General features: G+C 40.8%; 1 protein-coding gene across 1 annotated transcript in view; it reads right to left on the bottom strand.

The window, feature by feature from the left end:
- ENPP1 (ectonucleotide pyrophosphatase/phosphodiesterase 1) overlaps positions 1-14,676 on the bottom strand; it is a 73,696-nt gene extending 59,020 nt beyond the window's left edge. Inside the window, exon 1 of the mRNA XM_061130433.1 lies at positions 14,458-14,676. Coding sequence (XP_060986416.1) covers positions 14,458-14,676 — 219 coding nt within the window. The remainder of the gene's footprint in view (positions 1-14,457) is intronic.
- Between the last annotated feature and the right edge of the window lie 12,790 nt (positions 14,677-27,466).

The following is a 27,466-nucleotide window of genomic DNA, read 5'->3' as shown; positions in this document are numbered from 1 at the left end:
TTTTGCACTACAAAGGAAACTATAAGTAAGGTGAAAAGACAGCCCTCAGATTGGGAGAAAATAATAGCAAATGAAGCAACAAAGGATTAATCTCAAAAATATACAAGCAACTCCTGCTGCTCAATTCCAGAAAAATAAATGACCCAATCAAAAAATGGGCCAAAGAACTAAACAGACATTTCTCCAAAGAAGACATACAGATGGCTAACAAACACATGAAAAGATGCTCCACATCACTCATTATCAGAGAAATGCAAATCAAAACCACAATGAGGTACCATTACACGCCAGTCAGGATGGCTGCTATCCAAAAGTCTACAAGCAATAAATGCTGGAGAGGGTGTGGAGAAAAGGGAACCCTCTTACACTGTTGGTGGGAATGCAAACTAGTACAGCCACTATGGAGAACAGTGTGGAGATTCCTTAAAAAACTGGAAATAGAACTGCCATATGACCCAGCAATCCCACTTCTGGGCATACACACTGAGGAAACCAGATCTGAAAGAGACACGTGCACCCCAATGTTCATCGCAGCACTGTTTATAATAGCCAGGACATGGAAGCAACCTAGATGCCCATCAGCAGATGAATGGATAAGGAAGCTGTGGTACATATACACCATGGAATATTACTCAGCCATTAAAAAGAATTCATTTGAACCAGTCCTAATGAGATGGATGAAGCTGGAGCCCCTTATACAGAGTGAAGTAAGCCAGAAAGATAAAGAACATTACAGCATACTAACACATATATATGGAATTTAGAAAGGTGATAACGATAACCCTATATGCAAAACAGAAAAAGAGACACAGAAATACAGAACAGACTTTTGAACTCTGTGGGAGAATGTGAGGGTGGGATATTTCAAAAGAACAGCATGTATACTATCTATGGTGAAACAGATCACCAGCCCAGGTGGGATGCATGAGACAAGTGCTCGGGCCTGGTGCACTGGGAAGACCCAGAGGAATCGGGTGGAGAGGGAGGTGGGAGCGGGGATCGGGATGGGGAATATGTGTAAATCCATGGCTGATTCCTATCAATGTATGACAAAACCCACTGGAAAAAATAAATAAATAAATAAAGGAGAAATTGGAAAAAAAAAAAAAAAAGAATTAAAATGCCAAAAAAAAAAAAAAAAAGAACAGACTTTTGGACTCTGCGGGAGAAAGCAAGGGTGGGATGATTTGAGAGAATAGCATTGAAACATGTATATTACCATATGTGAAACAGATGACCAGTCCAAGTTCGATGCATGAAACAGGGCACTCAAAGCCAGTGCATTGGGACAACCCAGAGGGATGGGATGGAGGAGGTGGGAGGGGGTTCGGGATGGGGGACACATGTACACCCGTGGCTGATTCATGTCAATGTATGGCAAAATCCACCACAATATTGTAAAGTAAATAGCCTCCAATTAAAAAGAAAAAACTGTGTCCTAAAAAATACTTAAATTCTTGTGGAATGATTATGTCTGAGGTATGAGCAGAGATGCTTTCAAAGATTACCCCATGAACTAAAGTTGATAAAATTCTCAAAATTCCATTCATGAAAGGTGCAGTAAAAAGCTGTCTAGCAATGGGAAAATCTCATAAGGGAAATATAAGCTTAAAAAGCATACAGAACAGTATATGCAGCAGCATGATTCCATTTTTCTTTAAAAAAAATAATACATACACAGAAAAGTTGAGGGAAAAGAACAAAATATTAATACCAGATAATAGCACATACACAATTCTTATTTTCTCCTTAATACTTTTTTGTACTTTCTGAACTTTCTGCAATATGTAGTATCCTTATAACAAAGGAAAAATATTATAAGCTGTCCATACAAAGATTTTTAGACCTAGAAGAAACCCACCTAATCCAAAACACTCAGGCTATGGTCAGAGAAAGCAAAAAAAAAAAAAAAAAAAAACTGCTCAAAGGTCACAGAGCAAATTATTCTTGTGACTCCAAGTCTAGGACTCTTTACATGACCCCTGTCTCTCAAGATCTTTGACTGTCTTCCCACAAAAATCAATGTTCTCTTTTTCTTTGAAACTTTCAAAGAAACTTTCAAAGAAACACAGGCATAATTACACTTTCCTCTCTCAACATTCTTCACATTTACTTCCTGTGAGCCGATCAGGAAGGTATTTAAATACATACCATACAAGCAGAGTTGTTCTGTACTTATTTCTCTAGTTAATCCAAAAACAGATAAGACCAACAATATTTACAATGCTCCTAAACCACACCCTTTCCACCTTCCCACCTGAATACACTTCATTCACCTGTTTCTCCTGGTCTCCAAAAGATTCTAATCTAAATGGTATTGGGTGGCAGTTTATCAAAAGCATATGTGTTTGAAAGATGAAGTATTATGGAATAAACTCTGTGCCAAGAATGTTGAACCTGACTCAACACCACCTGAGAAAGCCCTGATCTAAGATTCCTTTGTTTGGGCATTGTGTCAAGTATATGGTGGATTGTTGAGAAGGCGCTGCAGTGGAAACGTTGAGTTGAAAAGTTCTATTGATGGAGCAATGTAAAGTGAAATCCACTTGATATTCTGATAGATGGAATGGCTGAACTGGAAAGAACATGGACATGTTATCAGATCATAGCAAAGACAGAAGACTGGTAGCTATATGGCAAAAACCACAATACTGTAATTAGCCTCCAACTAATAAAAATAAATGGAAAAAAAAAAAAAAAGGAACAATTAAAGGACAAGCCCGGGGTACAGTAAGGCAAGGCAATTGAAGAAAGCCGTCGGAGCAAAGGCAGACTCCTAGGAAAGGGAAAACGCACAGGAAGGAGTGAGAGGCTGTTCATGCAACGTTTGTACGCATGACAGGCGCCAGGGCAGCGCTAACCAGCGTGCCTCTTAACTTCAAAAAGGAGAGCGACAAATGTGACCAACAGCAGCACCCCTTCCACCCAGTGCCAACACAGTTGAGGTCACTAAGGAACATTTCGTTGTTTTTTAATCAGAACATTATGTATGAAGTCAGTGGCAGGACAAGGGTTGATTGGAACCCCCAGCTCTAAAGAAATTCAGGTTGGTATACCTATGGAGTGCAACCCCTCAGACTTCAGGGTGCAGAGAGACCCCTGGGGGTTATGAAAATGCAGATTCTGGTATGGTAGGTCTAGGGTGGGGCCCAAGATTCTGCATTTTGTACAAGTTCCAAGGAGATGACTCTGATATGCTAGTCTGCAGACCACACTTTGGGTTGCAAAGATATCTGTAAGTATCTTCTGAGTAACAAAAAATAAAATAAAAAATTCAGTAATACTGCAGCTTTCAATAATAACAAGAAAGATGACTATTTACTCAAGTTACACTATGTGCCACTTTGTAAACTGTATTTAATTTAATTCTCCTAACACCTAACAGAGTTTTATGAAGTCTACCTAATGATTATTGAAGCTGATATTCAGGAAATTTAAGTTATTTCCCTACCTTCAAACAGCTGATAACAATACTTTAAATCCAATTTTGTCTAACTTCATTTGTCAATAAGCTACAGCAATGAGATTAACAGAATTATTAGTTTTGTGATCTTGGAAAGCTCCCCAACTTTCTCTAAGTATGCTCTTTTTCATCTCTGACATGAAGATAATGACAGAGCTGTGGTTTGGACCAAACAAAGGTAGTAGATGAAAAGTATCAATATTTTGAAATCAATAAAGGACCTTACCTAAATAAAGATAAAATTGTTGTAAATAGCTGATCCTTTTTATATGTCTTAATTTCCTTTCCCTCTTTCCCTAGTTCTTAAAATAGTACTGAATGTACACCTTTCCTTAAAGTACATATTCTCAAAACTTTTGATCTCAGAATCACTTTATACTCTTACAAATTACTGAGGACCCTACAAAGCCTTCTCAGATAATTGCGCACATCCTTCTTTAAAATGACACCAAAATTTTATGGGCTGTAATTTCTCGTTTTTGAATGTATTTGTTTTTATTGGAGGATAACTGCTTTACAATATTGTGTTTGTTGCTGTCACACATCAGCATGAATCAGCCACAGACACACATACGCCCCCTCCCTCCTGAGCCCCTTTCCCATCGAGGCTGTCACAGAGCGCTGAGCTGAGCTCCCCGGGTCACACATCAAACCCCCACCTCCTGTCTATTTTTCACGTGGTAATGCACATTTCCATGCTATTCTCTCAGCTCGCCTCACCCCCCTACCCCCACCATGTCCACAGTCTATCCTCCATGTTTGCATCTCCACTACTGTCCTACAAACAGGTTCATCAGTACCATCTTTCTAGCTTCTAGATTCCATATGCATGTATTGATATACAATATTTGTCTTTCTCTTTCTGACTTACTACGCTCGGTATAATAGGCTCTCGGTTCATCCACCTCATTAGGACTGACTCAGATGTGTTCTTTTTTATAGCTGAGTAATATTCCATTTTATATACGTACCACAATTTCTGTATCCGTTCATCTATTGATGGGCTGTAATTTCTTAAAGGAAAAATGCAACCTCAAACTTGAAACAATATTAATTAACTGTTACATTAAAACCCATTATTCTTTCTTGTACATTGATTAGAACTTATACCCATACATATTTTTGTAAATCTATTCATTGGTCCTTTGGAAAATATTGGTCCACTGAGCTATGTATTCTTCCAAACATTGACATATATCACTACAGCCTATGAAAAAAGTCATATCCCTTATTATCTCCATCGAGTTCATCAGAAAAATCTTTAAGGATTGGGATGCTGTCAAACTTACAATGGCAGAGTCAAATTCTCCAAAATTTCAATTTTTACCTAAAAGGTTGGATTTTATTACAGGTAGCAGGTACCTTACTTTGTTTCCCTGGAAGTGACAAGCTGACACGATTCATTTTTGAGAAAATGTGGGCCAAATACCCAAGTCTGAATAACCAGTTTGTCAGCTACTCTTTCAAATAAAAATGATATCTCCCTCCCGCCAAAAAAAGGCAGCTGGTTCAGCTCACAACTCAAATAACAACACGACTGCTTTTCCTCCAGAAACAATACTTCAGTTTGCAGCAGATGTGCTAATGGCAGACTTCCAATTGTGTCACATAGAATACTAACAAGGCAGGTAATTTAGGTTGATATAATGAAATCTGCTCTATCGAGGACATTTTTACTGCTTCAGTACATGAAACTGGCTTTTCTGGTTTCAGTTGCAAATGCAGGAGGCCATGTACAGTTGGTACCACCGCCCCCATTCCCACTGAGGTGCAAGCAGTTTTCATGCTTGGTCGCTCAGTCGCCTCTGACTCTCTGCAACCCCAATGGACTGTAGCCTGCCAGGCTCCTCTGTCCATGGGAATTCTCCAGACAATAGTACTTGGGTTGCCAAGCCCTCCTCCAGAGGATCTTCCCGACCCAGGGATCAAACCCAGGTCTCCCACATCACAAGCAGATTTTTTACCATTTGAGCCACCAGGGAAGCCCAAATAATGTCTATCATTGTTCCAATGGTTTAGACACATAGTCCCTCTGAAAGGCTCTCAGGGACCCCTCAGAGATCTACAGACCACACTTTGAGAACTGTTGCTTGAAATATTTTGGCTGAAACTCTGCCACCTGTGTTGCCTTTTGCCTTGAAATGCATTTATCCAAAATCACTTACAGGTAACCTGGAATAATATGAAACTATTTGGGGAAAAAAAGTCTCATAATGATGGTTAAATTTATTTTATTGTATCACAGCATCATTTAAAAAACTGTTGAGTTTTTTCAGTTCTCCCTCTCTCTTCAGAGAGACAAAAGGCTCCAGATGCTTGTTAATGCCAAAAAGTGTATCAAAGGAAGATACCGGCTCTGAGAACAAGTTACTTTCTGAGGACTACTTCCTGAAAACCAAGATAGAAAGATCTTTAAAGAACTCAAACCACAGCGGTAGGATATTTGCACCTAAATCTATGTCAAGTTCTAAGAAATGGTGAGAAATGACTGACCCACAAATGAGATATGCTAGCGAAAATTCACTCACCCCAAAATGACCACCATGACTCTATTTTCCTGTTCTAGTGCATCTAAAGATGTACCAAGAAGGAAATTCAAATTAAGAAGAGGAAAGTCACTTTCCCCAAAATTGGTATACATTGGAAGCTCACATGATTATTGACTTCCCACTGATAAGAGGAAAATGAATGGGGGAGAGGGGGTGTGTCATTAGTCCAGAATAAAAATCTGTAGTTAAACGTCCTTTGAGTTATAGTCCTCTACTCACAAATGATGTGACTTTTGCCTGTAAATTTAACCCACTGTTTCTATAAGTGGAGTAAATGAACCAACTATATCTGAATAAATTGAGGTACTTGTATAAAAGATTTCTTGGGTCCCTTCCTATCTTAATCTGCTCAAATTGCTAAAACAAAGTACCACTGATTGGGTGCCTTAAGTAACAGAAATGTACTTCTCGCAGCTGTAGAGGCTCAGAAGTCCACGATTAAGGAACTGACAGATGTGTTTCCTGGTGGGGCTACTTTCCTGGCTTGTAGATGGCTGCCTTCTCACTGTCCTCACACCGTCTTTCCTCTACAGATGGGCATGTTTGCTCAGATCTCCTCTCTCTCTCCCTCTTTTAACAAGGACACGAATCCCATCATCAGAGATTCATTCTCATGACCTCATGTAAATCTAATTCCCTCTGAAAGGCCCCACTTCCATAAACACACGTGGCTGGGTGGGCACTTCAACATATGAATTTGGATGAGACAAAAGCCTTCACTCCACAACAATTTCCTATCTTCTAAATCACAATGTCTGGGATTGGAGCCCAGGAGTCTATGGTCCTAACACCTCCCGGCTGGAACCTATGCACCCTAATGAAGAACTCATTCACTTCTGCAAGCCTCAGTTTCCCTTATCTGTAACCATACTTTCCTATTTCAGAGGGGCTGATATGACAAGGGTCAAATAAAAAGAAATGAGAAAATGCTTCTGAAAGTGCAAGGTGCTATATGAACATAATCATCTGAACTTTTACCACCTACTCTTCCACCAAACATTATTCCCTATTAAAGCAGGAAGATAAAATGAAGAGTACTATTGATGCTATCTTAATTCTTGTCATCAAATCTGAAATAACTAAAATACCCAGGAAACAGAATGTTCTAGTTAAAATTTATCAGAACATTCTGGTCATTCGTTTGAAAAGTTCTTTTAAATATATTATTATAAAATATGGAGAAGATTTATACAGTCAGCAAAAACAAGACCGGGAGCTGACGGTGGCTCAGATCATGAACTCCTTATTGCCAAATTCAGACTTAAATTGAAGAAACTAGGGAAAACCATTAGACCATTCAGGTATGACCTAAGTCAAATTCCTTATGATTATACAGTGGAAGTGACAAATAGAATCAAGAGGTAGATCTGATAGAAGAACCATGGATGGAGGTTCATGACACTGTACAGGAAGCAGGGATCAAGACCATCCCCAAGGAAAAAAAAGGAAAAAAAGCGAAACGGTTGTCTAAGGAGGCCTTACAATAACTGTGAGAAGAGAAGCGAAAGACAAAGGAGAAAAGGAAAGATACACCCATCTGAATGCAGAGTTCCAAAGAATAGCAAGGAGAGATAAGAAAGCCTTCCGCAGTGATCAGGGCAAAGAAATAGAAGAAAACAACAGAATTGGAAAGATCTCTTCAAGAAAATTAGAGATACCAAGGGAACATTTCCTGCAAAGATGGGCTCAATAAAGGACAGAAATGGTATGGACCTAACAGAAGCAGAAGATATTAAGAAGAGGTGGCAAGAATACACAGAAGAACTATACAAAAAAGATCTTCACGACCCAGATAATCACGATGGTATGATCACTTACCTAGAGCCAGACATCCTGGAATGCGAAGTCAAGTGGGCCTTAGAAAGCATCATTACAAACAAAGCTAGTGGAGGTGATGGAATGCCAGTTGAGCTATTTCAAATCCTGAAAGACGATGCTGTGAAAGTGCTGCACTCAACATGCCAGCAAATTGGAAAACTCAGCAGTGGCCACAGGACTGGAAAAGTCAGTTTTCATTCCAATCCCAAAGAAAGGCAATGCCAAAGAATGCTCAAACTACTGCACAATTGCACTCATCTCACATGCTAGTAAAGTAATGCTCAAAATTCTCCAAGCCAGGCTTCAACAGTACATGAACCGTGAATGTCCCGATGTTAAAGCTGGATTTAGAAAAGGCAGAGGAACCAGAGATCAAACTGCCAACATCTGTTGGATCATCTAAAAACCAAGAGAGTTCCAGAAAAACATCTATTTCTGCTTTATTGACTATGCCAAAGTCTTTGACTGTGGGGATCACAATAAAGTGTGGAAAATTCTTCAAGAGATGGGAATACCAGACCACCTGACCTGCCTCTTGAGAAATCTGGATGCAGGTCAGGAAGCAGGTTGTAAATGGACATGGAACAACAGACTGGTTCCAAATAGAAAAAGGAGTATGTCAAGGCTATATATTGTCACCCTGCTTATTTAACTTAAATGCAGAGTACATCATGAGAAACGCTGGGCTGGATGAAGCACAAGCTGGAATCAAGATTGCTGGGAAAAATATCAATAACCTCAGATAAGCAGATGACACCACCCTTATGGCAGAAAGAGAAGAACTAAATAGGTTCTTGATGAAAGTAAAAGAGGAGAGTGAAAAGGTTGGCTTAAAGCTCAACATTCAGAAAACTAAGATCTTGGCATCTGGTCCCATCAGTTCATGGCAAATAGAAGGGGAAACAGTGGAAACAGTGGCTGACTTTATTTTTTTGGACTCCAAAATCACTGCAGATGGTGACTGCAGTTATGAAATTAAAAGATGCTTACTCTTTGGAAGAAAAGTTATGACCAACCTAGACAGCATATTAAAAAGGAAAGATACTACTTTGCCAACAAAGATCCATCTAGTCAAAGCTATGGTTTTTCCAGTAGTCATGTATGGAAGTGAGAGTTGGACTATAAAGAAAGCTGAGCGCCAAAGAATTGATGCTTTTGAACTGTAGTGTTGGAGAAGACTCTTGAGAGTTCCTTGCACTCCAAGGAGATCCAACCAGTCCATCCTAAAGGAGATCAGTCCTGAATATTCATTGGAAGGACTGATGTTGAAGCTGAAACTCCAATACTTTGGCTACCTGATGCAAAGAACTGACTCACTGGAAAAGACCCTGATGCTGGGAAAGATTGAGGGCAGGAGGAGAAGGGGATGACAGAGGATGAGACAGTTGGATGGCATCACCGACTCAATGGATATGAGTTCGAGTAAACCCCGGGAGTTGGTGATGGACAGGGAGGCATGGGGTGCTGCAGTCCATCGGGTTGCAGAGTCAGACCCGACTGAGCAAATGAACTGAACTGATACTTTCTTTCCTTGGTAAATACATAACTTACCTCTTGTTTGATGTCAAAGGGTTTTCATACTGGGTCAGCCTTCTGAATATCAGTTCTTGTTGCACAGAGCTTAGACTAACAAGGGTAATCTATGTTCTGCTTGGTGTCATTTGCTAAAAGGTTTCTTGTTTATTTTTTGTTGTTTGGGGTATATTTCATGGTTGATGGAGGCATGTTTATGTTAACCACAAGCAGATCTCTAATTACAAGTTGTATTTCAAAAGGTTTTTGTCCCTAAGTTGTTTGAACGTTGAAGTGGCTTTCCCCCTTCCCTCCACTCCAAAAAGCCATGAATCATGATTAAGTTCTTTGGCTTCTCTAAAATGTCCATTATATAGATGAAATACATTTTCTATGTCTTAACAGTGACACAGATAGTTGGCAATGAAATTTATCAGACTCAAAAACAAAACTGAATTTAAAACTATTTTCATTTGCCTTTAATACTTAAATCTGAGAAGGAAAAAAAAAAAAAGGATTACCTGGAGGAAGATAAGAAGCTGATTTAAAAAATCCATAAATATTATAAAACGGTTATTGGTCCCCAGTTCTTTACCATAGAAAATGCATGAGGTCTCTCAATATGGTTCCAGAGATTCTCTTCAGAGTCATGATTAGGATGTGATGTGGCAGGAGATGGCAAAACTGAGAGCCTAGAGGTAATGAAAAAGTGGAGGGAATAGATTGGAAAAAAACAGAAAGGCTAAAAGGGCACCTGTGTGTTCCTAAGAGGCCACATGAAGTAGCAACAGCTGAAATATCAATGGTGAGAGAGAGTAAGACTAGAATCTGACTCAAACCAGAAGGAAAGGAAGTCATAGAAAGCAATGCTGAAGATAACAGATCCCTAAAAGAACCACATACAAATGGAAGCTGGGATGTAACAGCAAAGTCACAGAAGAGGCCTTGGCATAAGCAAAGGAGATTCATTTGTACCTGAGGGATGACCTTACTCGTGCCCGCGGGAGCACCGTACCTGGGCTGTTTCTTTCTAACGGCATGGCCAGTGGCTAGATCTTGATTCTGAATCCAAGTTATCATGAAGGCCCTCTGGCCTCTTAGGTATGCTGACCCTAGTTGGGAACTTTTGTTTGTCGTTCATTCACTGCCTCTTTTATCTCACTAAGCGCTAAATAAATGACATTCCCATTTTGATCCTATCCCTGAATTGATACAAGTGTCATCTCTATTGCACACTTAGTCACTCGGTCTGGAGAAGGCAATGGCACCCCACTCCAGTACTCTTGTCTGGAAAATCCCATGGATGGAGGAGCCTGGTGGGCTGCAGTCCATGGGGTCGCTAAGAGTCTGACACGACTGAGCGACTTCACTTTCACGCATTGGAGAAGGAAATGGCAGCCCACTCCAGTGTTCTTGCCTGGAGAATCCCAGGGATGGGGGAGTCTGGTGGGCTGCCATCTAAGGGGTCGCACAGAGTCGGACACGACTGAAGTGACTTAGCAGCAGCAGTAGTCTCTCAGTCGTGTCCGACTCTTTGTAACCCCACAGACTGCAGCCCGCCAGGCTCCTCTTCCATGAGATTCTCTGGGCAAGAATACTGGAGTGGGTAGTTATTTCCTTCTCCAGGGGATGTTTCCAACCCAGAGATCAAACCCAGGTCTCCTGTATTGCAGGCAGACTGTTCACCATCTGAGCCACCAAGGAAGCCCAATCAGTGCATTTGTATTTGGATTCCTGACTTTCAATCGACTATATGAGTATATAGTTGTGTATTCAGTCTTCCTAGCTTACCCTCTTCCAAGTCAACGTGTTACTCAGTCTAAGTAAAAACGTACTGCATTCATTCAACCAAAAGCAGACACTGACAGTGAGGTACCATAGGCCCAGCAGTAAACACAACAGTCTTGCTGAGTTCCTAGAAACCTTGAGTACATTTTATTAGAACATGTGAAACAAAACACCATAAAGGGAAAACAGGACACATTTCTAGACCCTAAGATGTGCTGGTCATTTTTGAAATAAAATGCTCAACTATGGCTGGGCAGATATAAAATTTTACAAACCAAAAAGCAATGTCAATTTCAAGTTGGATTACCAGCAGAGCTCTATCTTGAGTATTCTCCAGGTGGTAGTCTGGAAAGAAGATGCTGTGTTACAAGAAGGGAGAGAGAAGCTAACGGAATTAATAACTTTCACACTAAAACTTCTGATCAACAAGGGCAACTTCTGCCACTTACAAAGAACTCTTTCATCAAAAGGTGAAAGTTGCCTTCACTCACCACCACCCACACACAAGGCCACCTACGCGCACACACAGGTATATGTATTCATAAGGACAGCAAGAGGTCACAAACACAACATGATGTTGTGGAAGAGTGAACTGAAGAATGGAAAAGTGTATTGCAATGTGGTTGAAAACCCTGCCAGGGAACAGGAAAGCTATTTCAAATTAATGTCCAGGAACAACCTTAGTGGAAGCAGACATTTCAGTTCAGAACTTAATGTGGGACCTGAAAAAGCATTCCGATCTAACATATCTACTGAAGCATATATTTGTTTGACCTCCTGGAGTTTCCCCCAGCCTGGCTCAGTGCCTAGGCATGAGTACATCCACAGACCAGGGCCAACGTCTCCAGAGCAGAGCCTGTGGTCTGCTTAGGGGTCATATGTGGAGAAGCCAGGGCAGGACTGTGCCTCCTGCATCCACTCCCCCTTCCCTCCACCGTTCAAGTGTATCTGAAGCACTTTCAGAAAAAATGAGACAGTCCCGTGGCCCCTGCTTATCTCTCCGGAAGGTAACTCTTGTGTTAATCCTGCTAGATGAAAACCGAAGACACCCTCAGTGTTTGGGCTCTCGTAATCCCAACTTCAGATGCAATTAGTCAACCTATTTCTTCAGCTTTATGAAAACAGTGCAGATGTTTCACTTGCTGTAATTGCAGCTTCTCTCTAGAAGACATGCCCCAGAGCTCTTGGGTGACAACTGTCAAGCTCCTTTTGGAGACTTTTCCCGTTAGAAGTGCATCACTTGGGAAGGTCTAGAGGAAGAAGGATACTGAAGCAGGGAAGGGAAAGAATGGATGCGTGCATCCGCATCTGCCAAGTCACTTCAGTCGTGTCTGACTCTTTGCCACTCTAAGAACTGTAGCCCTCCAGGCTCTTCTCTCTGTGGGATTTCCCAGGCAAGAATACTGGAGTGGGTTGCCATTTCCTCCTCCAGGGGATCTTCCCGGCCCAGCAATCAAATACCCGTCTCCTGCACTGGCAGGGGGATTCTTTACCACTGAGTCACACGGTTTCATTTTCACCTGAAACCATTCATTAAAACAGTTTCAAAAACACAGCAGTGAGTTTGGGTATATATTAATGGCCCATTGTATTTCCTCAAAAGACATGAAGTAAGAGTTCTTTTCAATTCAACATGTGTTACAGCAAAAGACCCCACCTAATGGTGTTAAACATTCTCATGACTGTCCTACTTGTAGCAATATTAAAGAAATTTCCATGTCAAAGCCCAGAGTTGTATCAACAGAGTAAAACGAAATGCTATTTGACCAGCTGATGGCAGGTGTCAAAGACTGAAATTCATGCTCCAAAGGTAGATCTCTGCTGATACCTACTGTGGATTTATAGGTAAATGAATAGGAAAGATTTTAAAACTGAATTTAGCAACTGGCAAATTTAGCAAACTTTTAAGACTGCAGGTAGAAGTGATTTCACATGGGAGTTACATACAGATTCAATGTACAATTATTGAATGCCTGAGCCAAACTGCAAAATATTAAGTAACAGTGTTGCAAAAGCTAAGGTTTCCCTCTGACAAAAACAAAAATGGTGACTCAAAAGACTAAGTTCTCCTAAGTATCAGGTGTTCTTAAACAGTGAGATATGATGCAAAATATATCTTGAGATACAAACATTTATGTGGTTTGAGACACTTACTCTTTGAATCTTAAGCTTATTTTTAAGTACTAATTATATGACACCATCTCTTTAGGAAAGTTGGTTCCTCAAAGCACTGTATCATTTCCATGACACCCAAAACACAGTGAAAAAGGAAAGTTTATGAAAGGAAAGATTTCAAATATCAGAAAAGATGTCCTCCACACTGCATTGTCCAATCATAAAACCTTAACTGACAATATAGTTTAAGGTGCACTTTACATGGAAATGGCACTTCCACATAATACAATAAAATGATTACATCTCCTTGTGGTTTTCAAATTTACTTCCCCACATACATTATTCCACCAGACCCTCACAATAACTCTATGTGATGCACACGGAGATGATGTCCTCATTTTAACATTGAAGAAACTGACGTTTGGGGAAAGTTATAGGAGGCCCCAGCAATTAATAAAGACCATGAAAGCAAGAACCCAGGATTCTGGGTCCAGTACTTCCTGCCATAGATGTGGAAGGGAAAACCACCCCCACATTTCCTGAAATCGATTGTGGATCCTGCAACTGTACCAACGAAATGGCAGAGGCCGAATAGGTACTTTTGGAAGAATGGACGACGAATCATAAACACTTCTTCACATTCACGTAACATGAATATTGATGGAGTTTCTTAACAGCTGCAAGGAAATGCCTAAGCAGAGCCAAGAGAAAAAGTACTTTCTAAAGTTCCTGATACAACTTAAAGAACTCTATTACATCTTTCAAGTGGAATCGGTTAATACAAAGAAAGGATATCCCCAAAGAGGTAAAAAATCACATTAAAATTTTAAATTAAAAAAAATAAGAAAAACCTTGTCGATCATCCTAAAACCGACAACTTTCAGGTTGGTCACTTTTCCCCACGAACGACCTTGTACTCTCTGGGGGAAAGCGGTGGGATTTCTAAAGATCACGATTTTTAACAGCCTGGTTTCATAAACAGGTTCCTTCGGAGCATCAGTAATGCCAGCGAGAGTGGGCTATTTCCCCGAGAGGAAGAGAAGGCTCGGTGGTGAGGAGCACGGATAAAAACCCGCAGAGGAGAGCCAAAAGGCGACGAAGAGCGGCACACAGCTGTCTCTCTCCGGGCCGCGGGTGCTGACCGCACGCTCGCAGCGCGGGAGCGGGCGCCGCCCTCCCCGCCCTCCCGCGCGCTGCGCCACGGGGACCTACCAGCGAGAGCACTTTATAGGTGTTGGGGTCCTTGGCCGGCCGGGCGCGCGCCGCCTTCTCCAGCGGCTCCTCCCCCAGGTCCATGGGGGCCAGCAGCGACGCGGCCGCCGGCGGCTCCCCGGACGCTTCGGCGGCGCGGCCCGAGCCCGGGTCGCGACCGTTCCCGGCCAGGCCCTCCCGGTGGCCGCGCCCGCCCCCCGCGCAGCCGTCCCGCTCCATCGTGGCCCCGGGCGCTCGGGCCCCGCCGCCCCGCCGCGCCTTTAATAGGCTCCGCGCCGGCCCCGCCCCGTCCCGCCCGCCGCCGCGCCCGCCCCTCGCCGCCAGACCCTTGGCTGGGCGCCCGCCGCCCGGCGCTGCGAGTGAGGGGAAAGCAACTCAACGCCCCGGATTATTTGGCTTCCTGTCTGATTTCGGGCACTCAGCGTGTCGGTTATTTTGGGTCCTTCACGTGGGCGTGTCTTTAACCTCCCCCTCCAAGCCTTGCCTACCTCGCGCCTCGGGCACCGTCCGAACACTTGCAGGAATCGCCCTGCGTGGCCTCGCGGCGCGGGCTGGTCTGGAACTGCAGCGTGTGGTCTGCAGAGGGCATGAGATCATGGGGCCCCAAAATAGAGCGGGTGGACCGGGAGGATGCGGCCGCCTGTGCGGCTTCTCAAAGGCGGGAGAGTGGAGTCGGGATGGACCTCTCTGTTTCTGGATGGACAAGCAGAGAGGCTATAGGGTACAGCGCGGGGGCGGGAAGCGACCCTTCTTTTTCTCCTACGTAGAAACAGACAAGAATTCCCTGAATACTTCACGCTGCTCAGGACTATCCAACCTTAAAACACCTGATTTTACAAATGCAACAACATATATGAGGTTTAATTTTCTGGGATTTTAGGTGTTGGGGGTGGGGCTGCTGCTCTTGTGAAATATTTATTAGTGACTTTCTACATCGAAAGCTTCGACGTGTCGGCGCTGCGCTATCGTGAGGTTGCTGCTGCTACCGAAACATTTAACATCTGAAATACTTTGATACTTTGCTTCAAACTAGGACACGAGCTGTAGGCTGTAATTCTTGGTGGATTTTTATTCACCTTTGATTCTACAGCTTTTATACTTCCTTGCTTATCAGTTAGGAAGACCACACGTGTGCAGTCACGAGTGACTTTCAATACCAGAGCTGACGTTAGTGAGCAGGGAAAGTTATACAATCCAATATCGATTAATTTTTCAATTCATTTTGATTTCAGGAATATATACAAATATATTTTTTAATAAGAATGTATGCCTATGATATAGTTTGTTGTCCCCTTTAAAATAATTATCTTGGGCCGCTTTCCATTTAGGTCCTTTGATTCATTCACTCATTCAATAATGAATCCTTCAGTTCAGTCTCTTGGCTTTCAACAGTGCTAATGGCCTCCAACAAGATCAAAGATGAACAAAAGTAGATCTTTCCCAAGCGGCTCCCAGTCTGATCAAAGAGGAGAGAGGGCAGTAAACAAAAAACTAAAGCCCAAATCATAGATGCATAATAGAAACACACATAGGATATTATGACAGCTCAGTGGAAAGGGTAATGGACATCTGGAAGAAGTAAAGGCCTCAGAACATGATTGAGCCTTTTTTTCCCTTAATTACCTTTGAGTCAGCTTACAAACCAAACCACCCAAGAGAAACAGGTTTCACTATTACATGGTCACACATATTTTTCACCCCAAACTTGGCTCTAAATTTTCCTTTGAGTGTTCCCAAAAGTCAGATTCAAGGACAAAGATTTACACCATGGAGACTGGTCAAATGAGTGTCAGATCTTCTAAAAGCACCACAGCAGAAACATTCCCAATGGCTTTGAACTTGGGAAAGCAAATGAAGTAGGTGTATTGTCTGCATCCCAAGGCAACAAATCATTTTAAAGAGTTGGCCCATTGGTGGAGGGGACTGCATGGTCATGGACTCAAACAGCCAGGACCAGCAGGAACATAAAAGAGTGAGGCAGAGAGTGAATGTGAGTTTGTACCCTGTCAAAGGTGGTGGCATTTACTCAACAGGCTGCTGTGCCCACTGTGGCCAGATAGGCAGATTTTTCAAGAGAAACAGGAAATTTAGATGTTTATGTGAATTCTCCAGATTGCAAAATTTTGTCTATGAAATTCAGAAAAACAATTTCTTTAAACCACTTTCAAGGCCAAACAAAACGTAACACATCTGCAGGGTGGGCCTGGCACACAGGCCACCAGGATGTGGCCTTTGCCTTATGCTCAGGCCTCGCCTCATGCTAACTGGGACTTTTATGGGTAACTATAAAAAATCCAATTGAAGCTCTAAAATCAGAATAAAACTGGATTGAGAAGGCCACTCATGTTGTTTAGCCACAAACTGAGTGATAGACAAGTTTAGCCTCCATCTTTTTTATATTCAACATGATCTGAGGGATAGCCTCACACACCAAAGTGCAATAAGGTCAAGAGACATAAAACTGCAACAAAACGTCTCCAGTTAGTGTAAAAGTGAACAAGCGATATGTCATCCTTAGTCCTAAACCGTTCTGCTTTGAATGAAGACTGTAATCTAGGATGGCAGTAAGGATGAGAGGGTAAGATATGGTGATTCCTCAGGTTGTACTGTACAAAAATATGTGAACACTCCACACGCCCAAAGTACAATAAGGTCAAAAGACATAAAGATGTAACAAGACTTCTCCAGTTAGTGGAGAAATCTATGGTGGGCAAAGGTGGGCAATGTGTCGTCTGTAGTCCTAAACCATTCTGCCTTGAATGACAGGATTCTAGTCTAGGATGGCAGTAGAGATGAGAGGGTAAGATTTGATGATTCCTTAGGTTGTATTGTACAAAAATATGTGAACACTCCCCTGGGTGCCTGGAACTCTGGGATGTGAGTAAGACCAGAACACCAAGCGCAACCAACTTGCTGTGTTTGGAACTAAGGCTTCTCGAAGTTGAGAAACAACTTTTCTCGGTTTTTTAAAAATGAAATATACAATAGAGTAATTATCTTAGCAGCTGCTCCAAAGCTTCTCCAGCTGAAATCCCTCCAGTTCCCCAGTGAAACATGGAAGACATCTAGGCCAGTCGAAAATGAAAAAAAAAACCCACAAGTCTCTTTCATCTTTATGAGATGTAGAAAAAAATTTTTTCCATGACATTAATTCATTTTTAAAGCTTTGTATGACATCCTGGTTTCTCTTCCTTTTTTGTAAACGTGAAAATATTCCCCCTGGAAGAAGCTTGGATAACAACATGACCTTGTACAGAGTATAAGAACTCTCTGTGCCTTGGTTTCCTCATTTATAAACTGGAGCTACAAATAATACATAAAATTACACTATCTCTATATGTCAATAAAATTTTTTACATTTCTCTAACTTTACACAAAAGTTTAGACGGATCCTTTCCATATTTAAATCATCCAGTCCCTACCCCTGTAAGACAATTAAATACTTTAATTTTTACATAAATTATGCATGGTTAAAATATTTAAATACAACTTAAGTACAAATGATTTAAATATAATCTAAGCATAATTTCTGGGAAGATTTGAGAGCCCCCACTGGGTATTTGGATTTGCATGTACGAAGGGAGAGCCCAGGGTACCGGGAAGAGATACTGACTGGTCTGGGATGGAGGAAAAACACCTCGTCAGTCAGGTAACAAAATCTGAAAGTGAATGCAATTAAGTCATGGAAGCTGTGGGAAAATGGCCAGTGCAGACCCCACCTAAAGGGAACGGCAGCACAGTCTTCACTTTCTGGTTGTCTGCTGTCTCTGCTACCCCTGTCCCCCACCCCACTGTCTCTTTTGTACCTCATTTTGAACAAAACCTGGGGTTGCCAAGTCATCTGAATTCACGCCTGCCACTCTGCTACTTGTTTTCTCTATGCCCCGTATCTTTTTTTTGTCTTTCTGTTTCTTCTTCACTTCTTTAAACTTCTGTTTTAAATGTGCTTTCTTATATCATGGTAATTCATCTGTTGAATTTTAGCTTTTCTAAAGTTATTTTCTTGGTAGTTGCTCTAGGAGGGCTTCCCAGGTGGCTCAGTGGGTAAAGAATCTGCCTGCAATGCAGGAGACGCAGGTTCGATCTCTGGGTCAGGAAGATCCCCTGGAGGAGGGCATGGCAACCCACTCCAGTCTTCTTGCCTGGGGAATCCCGTGGACAGAGGGGCGTGGGGGGCTACAGTCCGTGGGGTCGCACAGAGTCGGACACGACTGACTGAAGCGGCTGAGCAGGCAGGCATGCGCAGTGGCTCTAGAGGTTATAATAGAGCGCTGCTTCAGAGTGCGGTTGGTAAATGCCTGACCCGTCTTCTTGCTCCAACAAGGCTCAGGAATCCTTCAGAGTTGATTAAATTCTACCCCAGCTCATGGTAGGGCTGCAACCACTTCTGAGTACAGCCACGTCTTCCATCCAAACATGGTCTAAACAGTTGGCCCTCTCAGTTAGGGTCCTCTTATCTCTGACTAGGGCTTCCCAGGCGGCTCAGTGGTAATGAATCCATCTGCCAACACAGAGGACACGGGTTCAATCCCTGGGTCAGGAAGATCCCCTAGGAAAGAAAATGGCAACCCACTGGAGTATTCTTGCCTGAAAAATCTCATGAACAGAGGAGCCTGGTGGACTAAAGTCCATGGGGTTGCAAAGAGTCAGATACAACTGAACGACTGAGCACAACTGACTAGCAAGTATCTCTGACTATAACGCCCGCTGGGTAACTCTACTGGCTGAGGTAACTTCGGCGTCCCCAAAAGGCATGTGGGAAGTTCAGTATTGCTCCTTTCCCACAGGAGAGCCAGTGACGGCTCAGGGCTACCTCAGATTCTGACTGGCCACGATGTGTGACTGGTTTTCATTTGGAAGAAGCCCTTTCCGTGTGGACGAGGGGAACATTCTGCCAGCAGAGGCCCAATCAGAAAGTTGGGTGGAAGCATTTCTGCTTCAGGCATTCTACTCAGCCCAGCTAATGCTTACCTTCCCATCCAGGATTTCAGCTCACAAAAGGTCAAAATGTCATGAAGGTGTCTACCTGCGCACTTCAGTCTCCCCCTTCTGTTTCCACACTTCACAGAATCTGAGTCAACTTTCTCTCATTACAGTGTAGCAGGAACTTCTTATGCATCATCTCCTGAGTTCTGTATTCCCCTGGTTTACAGTACACTGAACTTTCAATTCTTTCAGGCCTCATTCTTAATTTGTTTGTGGGAGCTTAAGAAATTTAGGAATTGTTTTCTTTTTTAAGAGTATCTGTCTTTAAAATAGGTTTTACAATATATATCTTTGAAGTAGATATTATAACTATATTTTTGCAGTTGAAAACTGATAAAAAAAAATCCTTTATATTTGTATATTACTTGTATAAAATATGTATATATCTGTATATTAGGCATAATAAAGCCAAGGCTGCCTGCCGTATCTTCCTCTCCCATCTCTGAGGCAGGTGGAGAATTTTAGTGGCCTGGTATTCGATCCTTCACAGAGGAAAAAAATAATCATTTAATTCATCATTCTTTTCAAAGTTATTATCCATTTTAACCCCTAGAAGTCATGTAATCACATATAACATGTATATAGGAAAGATCCTGACTTGTTTTTTTGATTCATTAATATAGGGCATCTCATTTTTTCTGTTGATGTGGTCAGCAAAGCTGCTTATTTAAGTGTGATCGTGGAAAACAGAGGACTAAGTCTGAGACAAATACACGGCCTTCCTTCTCTTTCATCTGAGAGACCATTTGCTACAAAGATACAACAATTGCAGGATAGGCTAAAATCTGGGAGACAGGAGGAATGTTGTACTGTGGGCCCCAAAGAATAAGAATGTCCTCTTTCTCACTGTGCCGGTGACATCAACCAGTTTGTCAGATGCTTAGGTCTGGCCCGATGTAGGAAAGATCTTTAACTCTCATAGTATGGAAAATAGTGAGAGGGAAAAGCTTTTCCTCTTTACACCTTAAGATACCTGAAACCAAAATATTGGAAACACTGTATAAAAAGGGGGCATTAATTTTATTCCAATATAAACTTCTAAAAGATAAAAATGTAAATATACACACATGTATAAAAACCCTCATAAATGCATATGAAAAAATATAGGTGATTGTAAAAAATTACCTCATAGCTCCTGGTCTTTCAAACATTTTTTAGAAGATTGAATAAATGAGAGATAAGTATGATCTTTCTTAATTTGTAAGAAACTTTATAATCATTTAAAGTTAATGATATTTTGAAACACCAGACAGTTAAAAAAATGACAATTCAATTCTATTAAAAAAAAAAAGTTACCAACTACTTACCAAAAATAGAAAAGCGTATGACCAAGAAAACATTCAAAGCAATGCCCTAACTAATAATAGGAGAATTGGCAATCAAAGGAATCTTATATTACCAGTATAATAATATTAGACAAAACATATTAAAAGTGTTTCTTCATCATATTAATAACAGGCAGCTAAGAACTGTTATATGTAAGAGAAACAAAGTGAAGAATAGAAATTAATGAAATCAAAAACAAATAAATGAAGAATCTCAATGATACCAGAAGATGTCTCTTTGAAAAGCTTAATAAAATTGACAAGCCTCTAGTTAGACTTATCAGAAAGAAAAAGAGAAAAGTCACAAATTCCCAATATTGTGAAGCAGATGACACGAATACTGCAGATTCTACAAGCATCAAAATGATGACAGAATATTATAAACAGTTTTATGGAAATTCTAGAAGGGCTAAACTGTAGTGACGGAAAGCAGGCCTGTGTCTGCCCAGATGGGAGGAGGAAACTGACTGTAAGCAGGCACACAGGGACCCTCTGGAGTGATAGAAGTGTTCTGCATCATGATTTTTGTGGCTACATGACTGCAAATATCTATCAGAACTCTTGGAATAACAGACCTAAAATCAAAGAGTTCTACTGTATGAAGTGTACCTCAATAAAGCTGATATTTAAAATTTGTTTTAAAAAAGAAATAATGCAAACAGGGACATCTGGAAAAAGATGATGGGTCAAACATATACATTTACTTCCACTTTTCTCCTAAAACCACACTAGGCCAAAAGAGCATTTTTGTTTGTTTGTTTGTTTTTAAGGCATAAAAACAGGGGCAAAGAAAATTGGCAAGACATGACTACAATTACACAATAATTGGATGGAAAAACAGATGGACACTTGATAAATGCTTTAACAGACCAAAGAAAATTTAAACCAGAAGTAAAGTAAAGCAAGACGTAACCAGATTTATACATAAAATGGGCTACACCAGGTACTTCTGTTAGAGAATGTGAAGGTAGGACTAAAAAACGGACGAATTGGTTCAAAGTCTGTTTGAGGAGTAGTTAGAGGGCCAGACCCTCTCCCCAGTTCAGGCAATGGTGACTATCTCTTTCCACTTTGTCAGCAGAAACCCAGAGGTTTATTCCGTGGAGAAAATAAAACACAGCCTTTGGACTCTAGGACTCCAGAGCAAAAAGGCATGAAACTACCATATTAGCATATTTGGTTAATTACTAGTCACAAAAGATATATTTAGTATGAAAGATAGACCGCCACCGTGCACCGCTATTGTTGTTCACTTGCTTAGTCGTGTCCAACTCTTTGCGACCCCATGGAATGCAGCATCCCAGGCCTCCCTATCCTTCACCATTTCCCAGAGTTTGCTCAAACTCATTTTTTTTTGAGTCAGTTGGTGCCATCCAACCATCTTATCCTCTGTTGTGTCCTTCTCCTGTTCTCAATCTTTCCCAGCATCAGGGTCTTTTCCAATAAGTCAGCTGTTCCCATCAGGTGGCCAAAGTACTGGAGTAGGTGTGCATACTGAATGCTAATCCATCAACCCCTTGGAACACACATTTATTGATTACTTACTGTATACTAAGGACTGTACTAGAAGCATTGGATAAAGAAGAAAAACAAGAATGGTCCATCCTCATGAGAAGCTCCTAGCCAAGTGTGGAAGCCAGAAATATTCACTAACTGTAACTGTAATATAGTATGTTGAGAGCTACCAAAGGCTGGCACAATGTGTTGGGAGCCCATAGAAAGGTGCCAATCCCAAACTGGAGGGTTATAGTCCTAATGATTCTTATCACTTACACCTCCTGGAGTCCACTTTGGAAAACCTGTTCACTTGAAAGCCACTAGAAAGTACAGCCCCACACATCCTGGAACATGGGCCTGCTCTTGTGGTCACAACTGATTTGATCAGATGCCTCACAGAAATCCAGCCTGTCCATTCACTCGGCTACGACTGGGGTTTTCTCTGTCTTGGGCGCTGAGGTTTGTTGTCACTTCAGAATTTTGCAATCAGAGCTGAAAAGTCATGATGCTGACAGCGACCACACTGAACACTGCAAGGTGAGTCAGCAGAGGCCTGTGGTAGGGACAGAAAGGGATGCATGGAGTGCGCACTTGGAAAGAAGCAGAGTCAGGGAAAACCGTGAAGTGACTTCCTTACTTTCAGCACCCCCTCCCACAACCTCTGTGACCCAGCTTTACTTTACGAGCTGTCTTTGGATCTTCCCTGTGGCTCTGTTCTCAAGAATGCCCCTCATTTGGGCCATAATCTGATTTTAGTGGGTTCCTCTACTTTCATACATAAAGACTAGAACAGGGATCATGGAAACTTCTTTTAATAGTCTGTAACATCCAAGGAAAGAGTTAGTCAGACAAAGAATGAGAAGGATGATATTTCAGGGTTAAGGGGCCGTCCACATGAAACCCACAGGCACAAGCAGTGTGCTTGCAATGCACGCTCTGGAGTCTGCACTGAAGCCCAAGGCAGAGAAAGAGAGACCAGGGATGTACAGTTGGCTTCCAGGAGCTGAATAGACAAAGTGATGGGGTGAATAAGAGTCCAGCCATATCTTCAAGTCGTATCTCTGCAACTCAAAGAAAGCTAGATAAGTTTACTGAAAAGTTTAACAAGCCAATTAAAAGACAGAATGAGCTGTGACATTATGGTTCCAATAGAAAAATTTATAAAAGTATTGCTGTGTGTAAGTATTCTGTTTAGAAAATTATTTCAACGGGGAAAGGGTGCTTTCAAAATCTTCATTGTCTAAATTCATTTTAAGAAGTTAAATGTAACAATAAAATGGTATTCAATCACAAATCTCAAACTTTCTATGTGAATCTAATATCAAGTAATTCTGAGTCCTTGCTGTTACCAAATTGAGAATCAAAATGGAAGTCAACTTTACTCTAGCAGAAAAATAATTAATTATCCAGAGATCCCCATATTATTGAGATTATCATACTTTATTCTAAAAAAAAATGAAAACCTTGAACTTATAATTTCTATTAAAGTGTTCAAATTAAAAAGAACAAAATCAAACTTTTCCCAAAAAATATGTGAATAATTAACTTTGCTTACTTCTAGTCATATATTCTTGATTTTGGAAATCCTGATAAGAATTTGTAAAATTTATACTAAAATTTTATTAATGAAATGAAATGAAATCAAAATGAATATATGTTTAATATGCATGATTACTAACTAGAAAGATTATTCACATATTTTTGCATCTGAAAATTTGTTGATTTATTCTTTCTTTATACACATTCACATGTATACATATATACATGTATCTTTATATCTCTACATATTTGTATACTGCACCACAATAGGCAAGAACTCAACTATAAGAAGGAACATATTTGAAGGAGCACATAACTTTTAGTTTCTGAAGTCACAATCAAGTTTGCAACAAACTGGAAATAATCAGCAAATAGATCTGCTCTGGAATGGAAACCAGCAGTAATAATGTTAACTATCATTTTATTAAATACTGTCATATACTGGTCACGGTTCTGGGGACTTTAGTCATTCATTCACTTTTTTACCTCTTTTTATTTATTTGCTCACAGAATATTTGTTGAATCTCTATGAGCCAAGAGTTATTCTAGGCTCAGGGTATATGGGGAAGAGACTATCAGTCTTCTCAAAGAATTTGAGTCTAGAGAAGGGAGATAGATATTAATCAAGTTAGTGCTGAGAACTGGAAGGAAAAAGTGATAATAAACACTATGGTAAAGAAAAATAGTATAAGAGGGGAGAATATATAACTGGAATGTCTGACTCAGTCTGTTGTAGGAGTGGATCAATCTGTAGTAGCATGTGGTCAGCAAAGGATTCCCTGAGGAAAAAATGCTTGCACCAAGGTTTGAAAGATAAGGAAGAGGTATTAATAGAAAGGAGACCACAGATCCAGATGACTTTGAAACATGGCTTTTGTTGGTTGTGTAAGATCTGTGCATAGGAAAAAATGAGATAGATTGACTATGAGTCAGAAACTGGAAACTATTTGGACATCCAGTTTTGTGGATTCCCTTCTATACATGAAAATAAGCCAAGATCCCCCAATATTGCCAGAAACCTTTTGGGAAGCACTGGAATTGACAAGATATTTAAAAAAAGCTTAAAAGGGATAATAACAACAATATACATTTGAAATGTAATTCAGGTATGTACATTTTGAACATAGGAAATGGTAAATTAGGAAATAGATTCAAATGTATTTTTTGAAAATAAGGGACATCCCAGTATATATGAAGGAATACATCTGAAAGGAGAGCCAAGAAGAAAGCAAATTGCAGAATGATGCTGAGGAAGGAAATCAGTAAAGATATTTTTTGTTTTAATTTCTGAGACACTGTAAATAGCAAGTGATCTATAGTAGGTTATGAATGTCATGTCTTTTCTCCTCAGTCATATACAGTTACACTTGCAAAGACATTTCGTCAGAATGCAAGTTGACAAAATGAAAAAATACTGCATAAAAAATTCATCTTGGTTATTTTTACACTTTCTTCAGAGTAGAGATATTTGAACCTTTTAAGTCACAAATTATAAAATGTATCATAATTTCATGTCCATAAACGTTATGTCTTTCAAGACGGGGTACGGGGACTCTGTGGGTCACGAGGTTAGCCGTGGTCTGTCTGTCCGCAGGGACGCTTGGAGCAGAGGCTGCCGTGTGAGCAGAATGGGTGGCCCTACCCTCTAGCAGGTGCTGTCCTGGAAACACGGGATAGTACTCGCGAGCGGAGATGAAAAGAACTTTAAGGATTCACTCAAGCAGGCTCTCCCACTCCCTGGCAGTAAGCCATGACTGGGACTGGATGGGAAACAGCTGCTGGTGACAGACCTGTCTGGCAAAGAGTCGAGAGATGCTTTTTTTGAGCAAAAGCTTCAAGCCACTGATATCTCTAATAGACATTGATACAAGTTCAGTGTTATTCGCTCAGTTGTGTCTGACTCTTTGCGATCTCATGGACTGTAGCCCACTAGGTTCCTCTGTCCATGGAGTTCTCCAGGCAAGAATACCAGAGTGGGTAGCCATTCCCTTCTCCAGGGGATCTTCCCAACCCAGGGATCAAACCCAGGTCTCCTGCATTGCAGCAGATTCTTTACCATCCGAGACACCACGGAAGCTCTTTAGTTTCTAAAGATCCTGGCAAATGGCCCTTTACCTGGAATAAATGAATTTGCTCTGACTTAAGCAGTGTGTAAGTGTTCCAGTTCCCAACCCTAACCTCTCAGTTTAACAGTAATAATAGCCTACTATAATTCTGGACACTGTTATAAATGGCTTACATACATTAAGTCACTTAATCCTCACAAACCATAAGTGATAAATATGATTGTTATCATCACCATTTTACAGATAAGGAAACTGAGGCAGGTAAAAATTAACAAATATGCCCAAGGTCAGTCAGTCAGCTTTGATTCAAGGACCCACACTTTTAATTCCCACATTTCATGATTCAGGTTTATTTATGCCTGTCTGTTGAGTGAAAAAGGGTACCTCATTGTACTGTTTGTTTGCATTTCTCAGATAATGAGTGAGATTGACATTCTTTATATAAGAGTCTGCAGTTCTTTTTTTCTGAGAATTGACTGTTCTTTTCATTAGTCCCCTTCTCTTCTGGATTGTTGGTCTTTTCCTTACTGACCCATCATATAGTCAAGATCTTTTGACTTTACTTACGACTCTTGATTATGATTTTTTCCCAAGCAATGTATTATTTTATGTAGTCATATTTATTGATCGTTCATAATTTCAGAATTTTATATCACACTTCGACAAATCTTCCTTCTAAGCTTTCTTTTTTAAATTCTCCAATGGTATCCTAGTAATGTTTTCATTTAAGTTTATGCATTTCACTTTTTGACTCATATGAAATTTATTTTGGTATGAGATATGGATTCTATTTTTCAAATGTCTACTTACTTTTTTTCCAGAACCATTTATTGAATACTCTATTTTCCCCCTGCCTATTCTAGGTACCATTGCTGCTTAATAAACCACCCCCAAATTAGTAGTATAACTAAAAAGCTGCTATATGGTGCTCACAGGTTCTTTAAGTTAGGAATTCAGAAATGTCAGAGCAAGAAAGGCTAATCTTTGCTCCATAATGTTTGGGGCCTCAGCTGGAAAGACGTGAGGGCTGGGGTGACTAGGCATCTGGGGCCTGGAATCATCTGAAAGTACTTTTTCATATCAGTTATTAGCTGGCTATTAGCTGGGACATCAGCTGAGCTACTGGCCAAAATGCCTGTTTGTACTCTCTCCATGTGGGGACCTGGGCTTCTTCAGAATTTTGTGGCTAAATTCTGAGAACAAACTTGCCGGAAAAGCCAGGCGGCAGTTACTGAATTTTATGACCTGGCTTCTAAATCATGTACTGTCACTTCCACATTAGTCACAAAGGCTACTCCATGTACTGCCTAAGAAGTCAATACAAACTTGCTCCTCTGTCTAATACAAAAGGTGTATTCCTAGAGGAAATAACCCCCAAATGAAACAGGGAGTGGCAAAAACAGACCTTTGTAAGACTGTCAGTGTTCAAAAGCAGAATGAATGAAATCTAATGGATAATAATTAAAAAAAAAATAGTTTCAAGGAACAGAAACACAGACTCCACCTCAGAAGTAAGGTGTCAAAATCACATTACACACACACACACACACACACACACACACACACACACACACACACACACACCTGCTCCCAGTT

This window comes from Dama dama, chromosome 26 (genome assembly GCF_033118175.1).
Source record: "Dama dama isolate Ldn47 chromosome 26, ASM3311817v1, whole genome shotgun sequence".
NCBI lineage: Eukaryota > Metazoa > Chordata > Mammalia > Artiodactyla > Cervidae > Dama > Dama dama.
The sequence above is the reverse complement of the archived record's forward strand: the minus strand, read 5'-3'. Positions and strand labels throughout refer to the sequence as shown.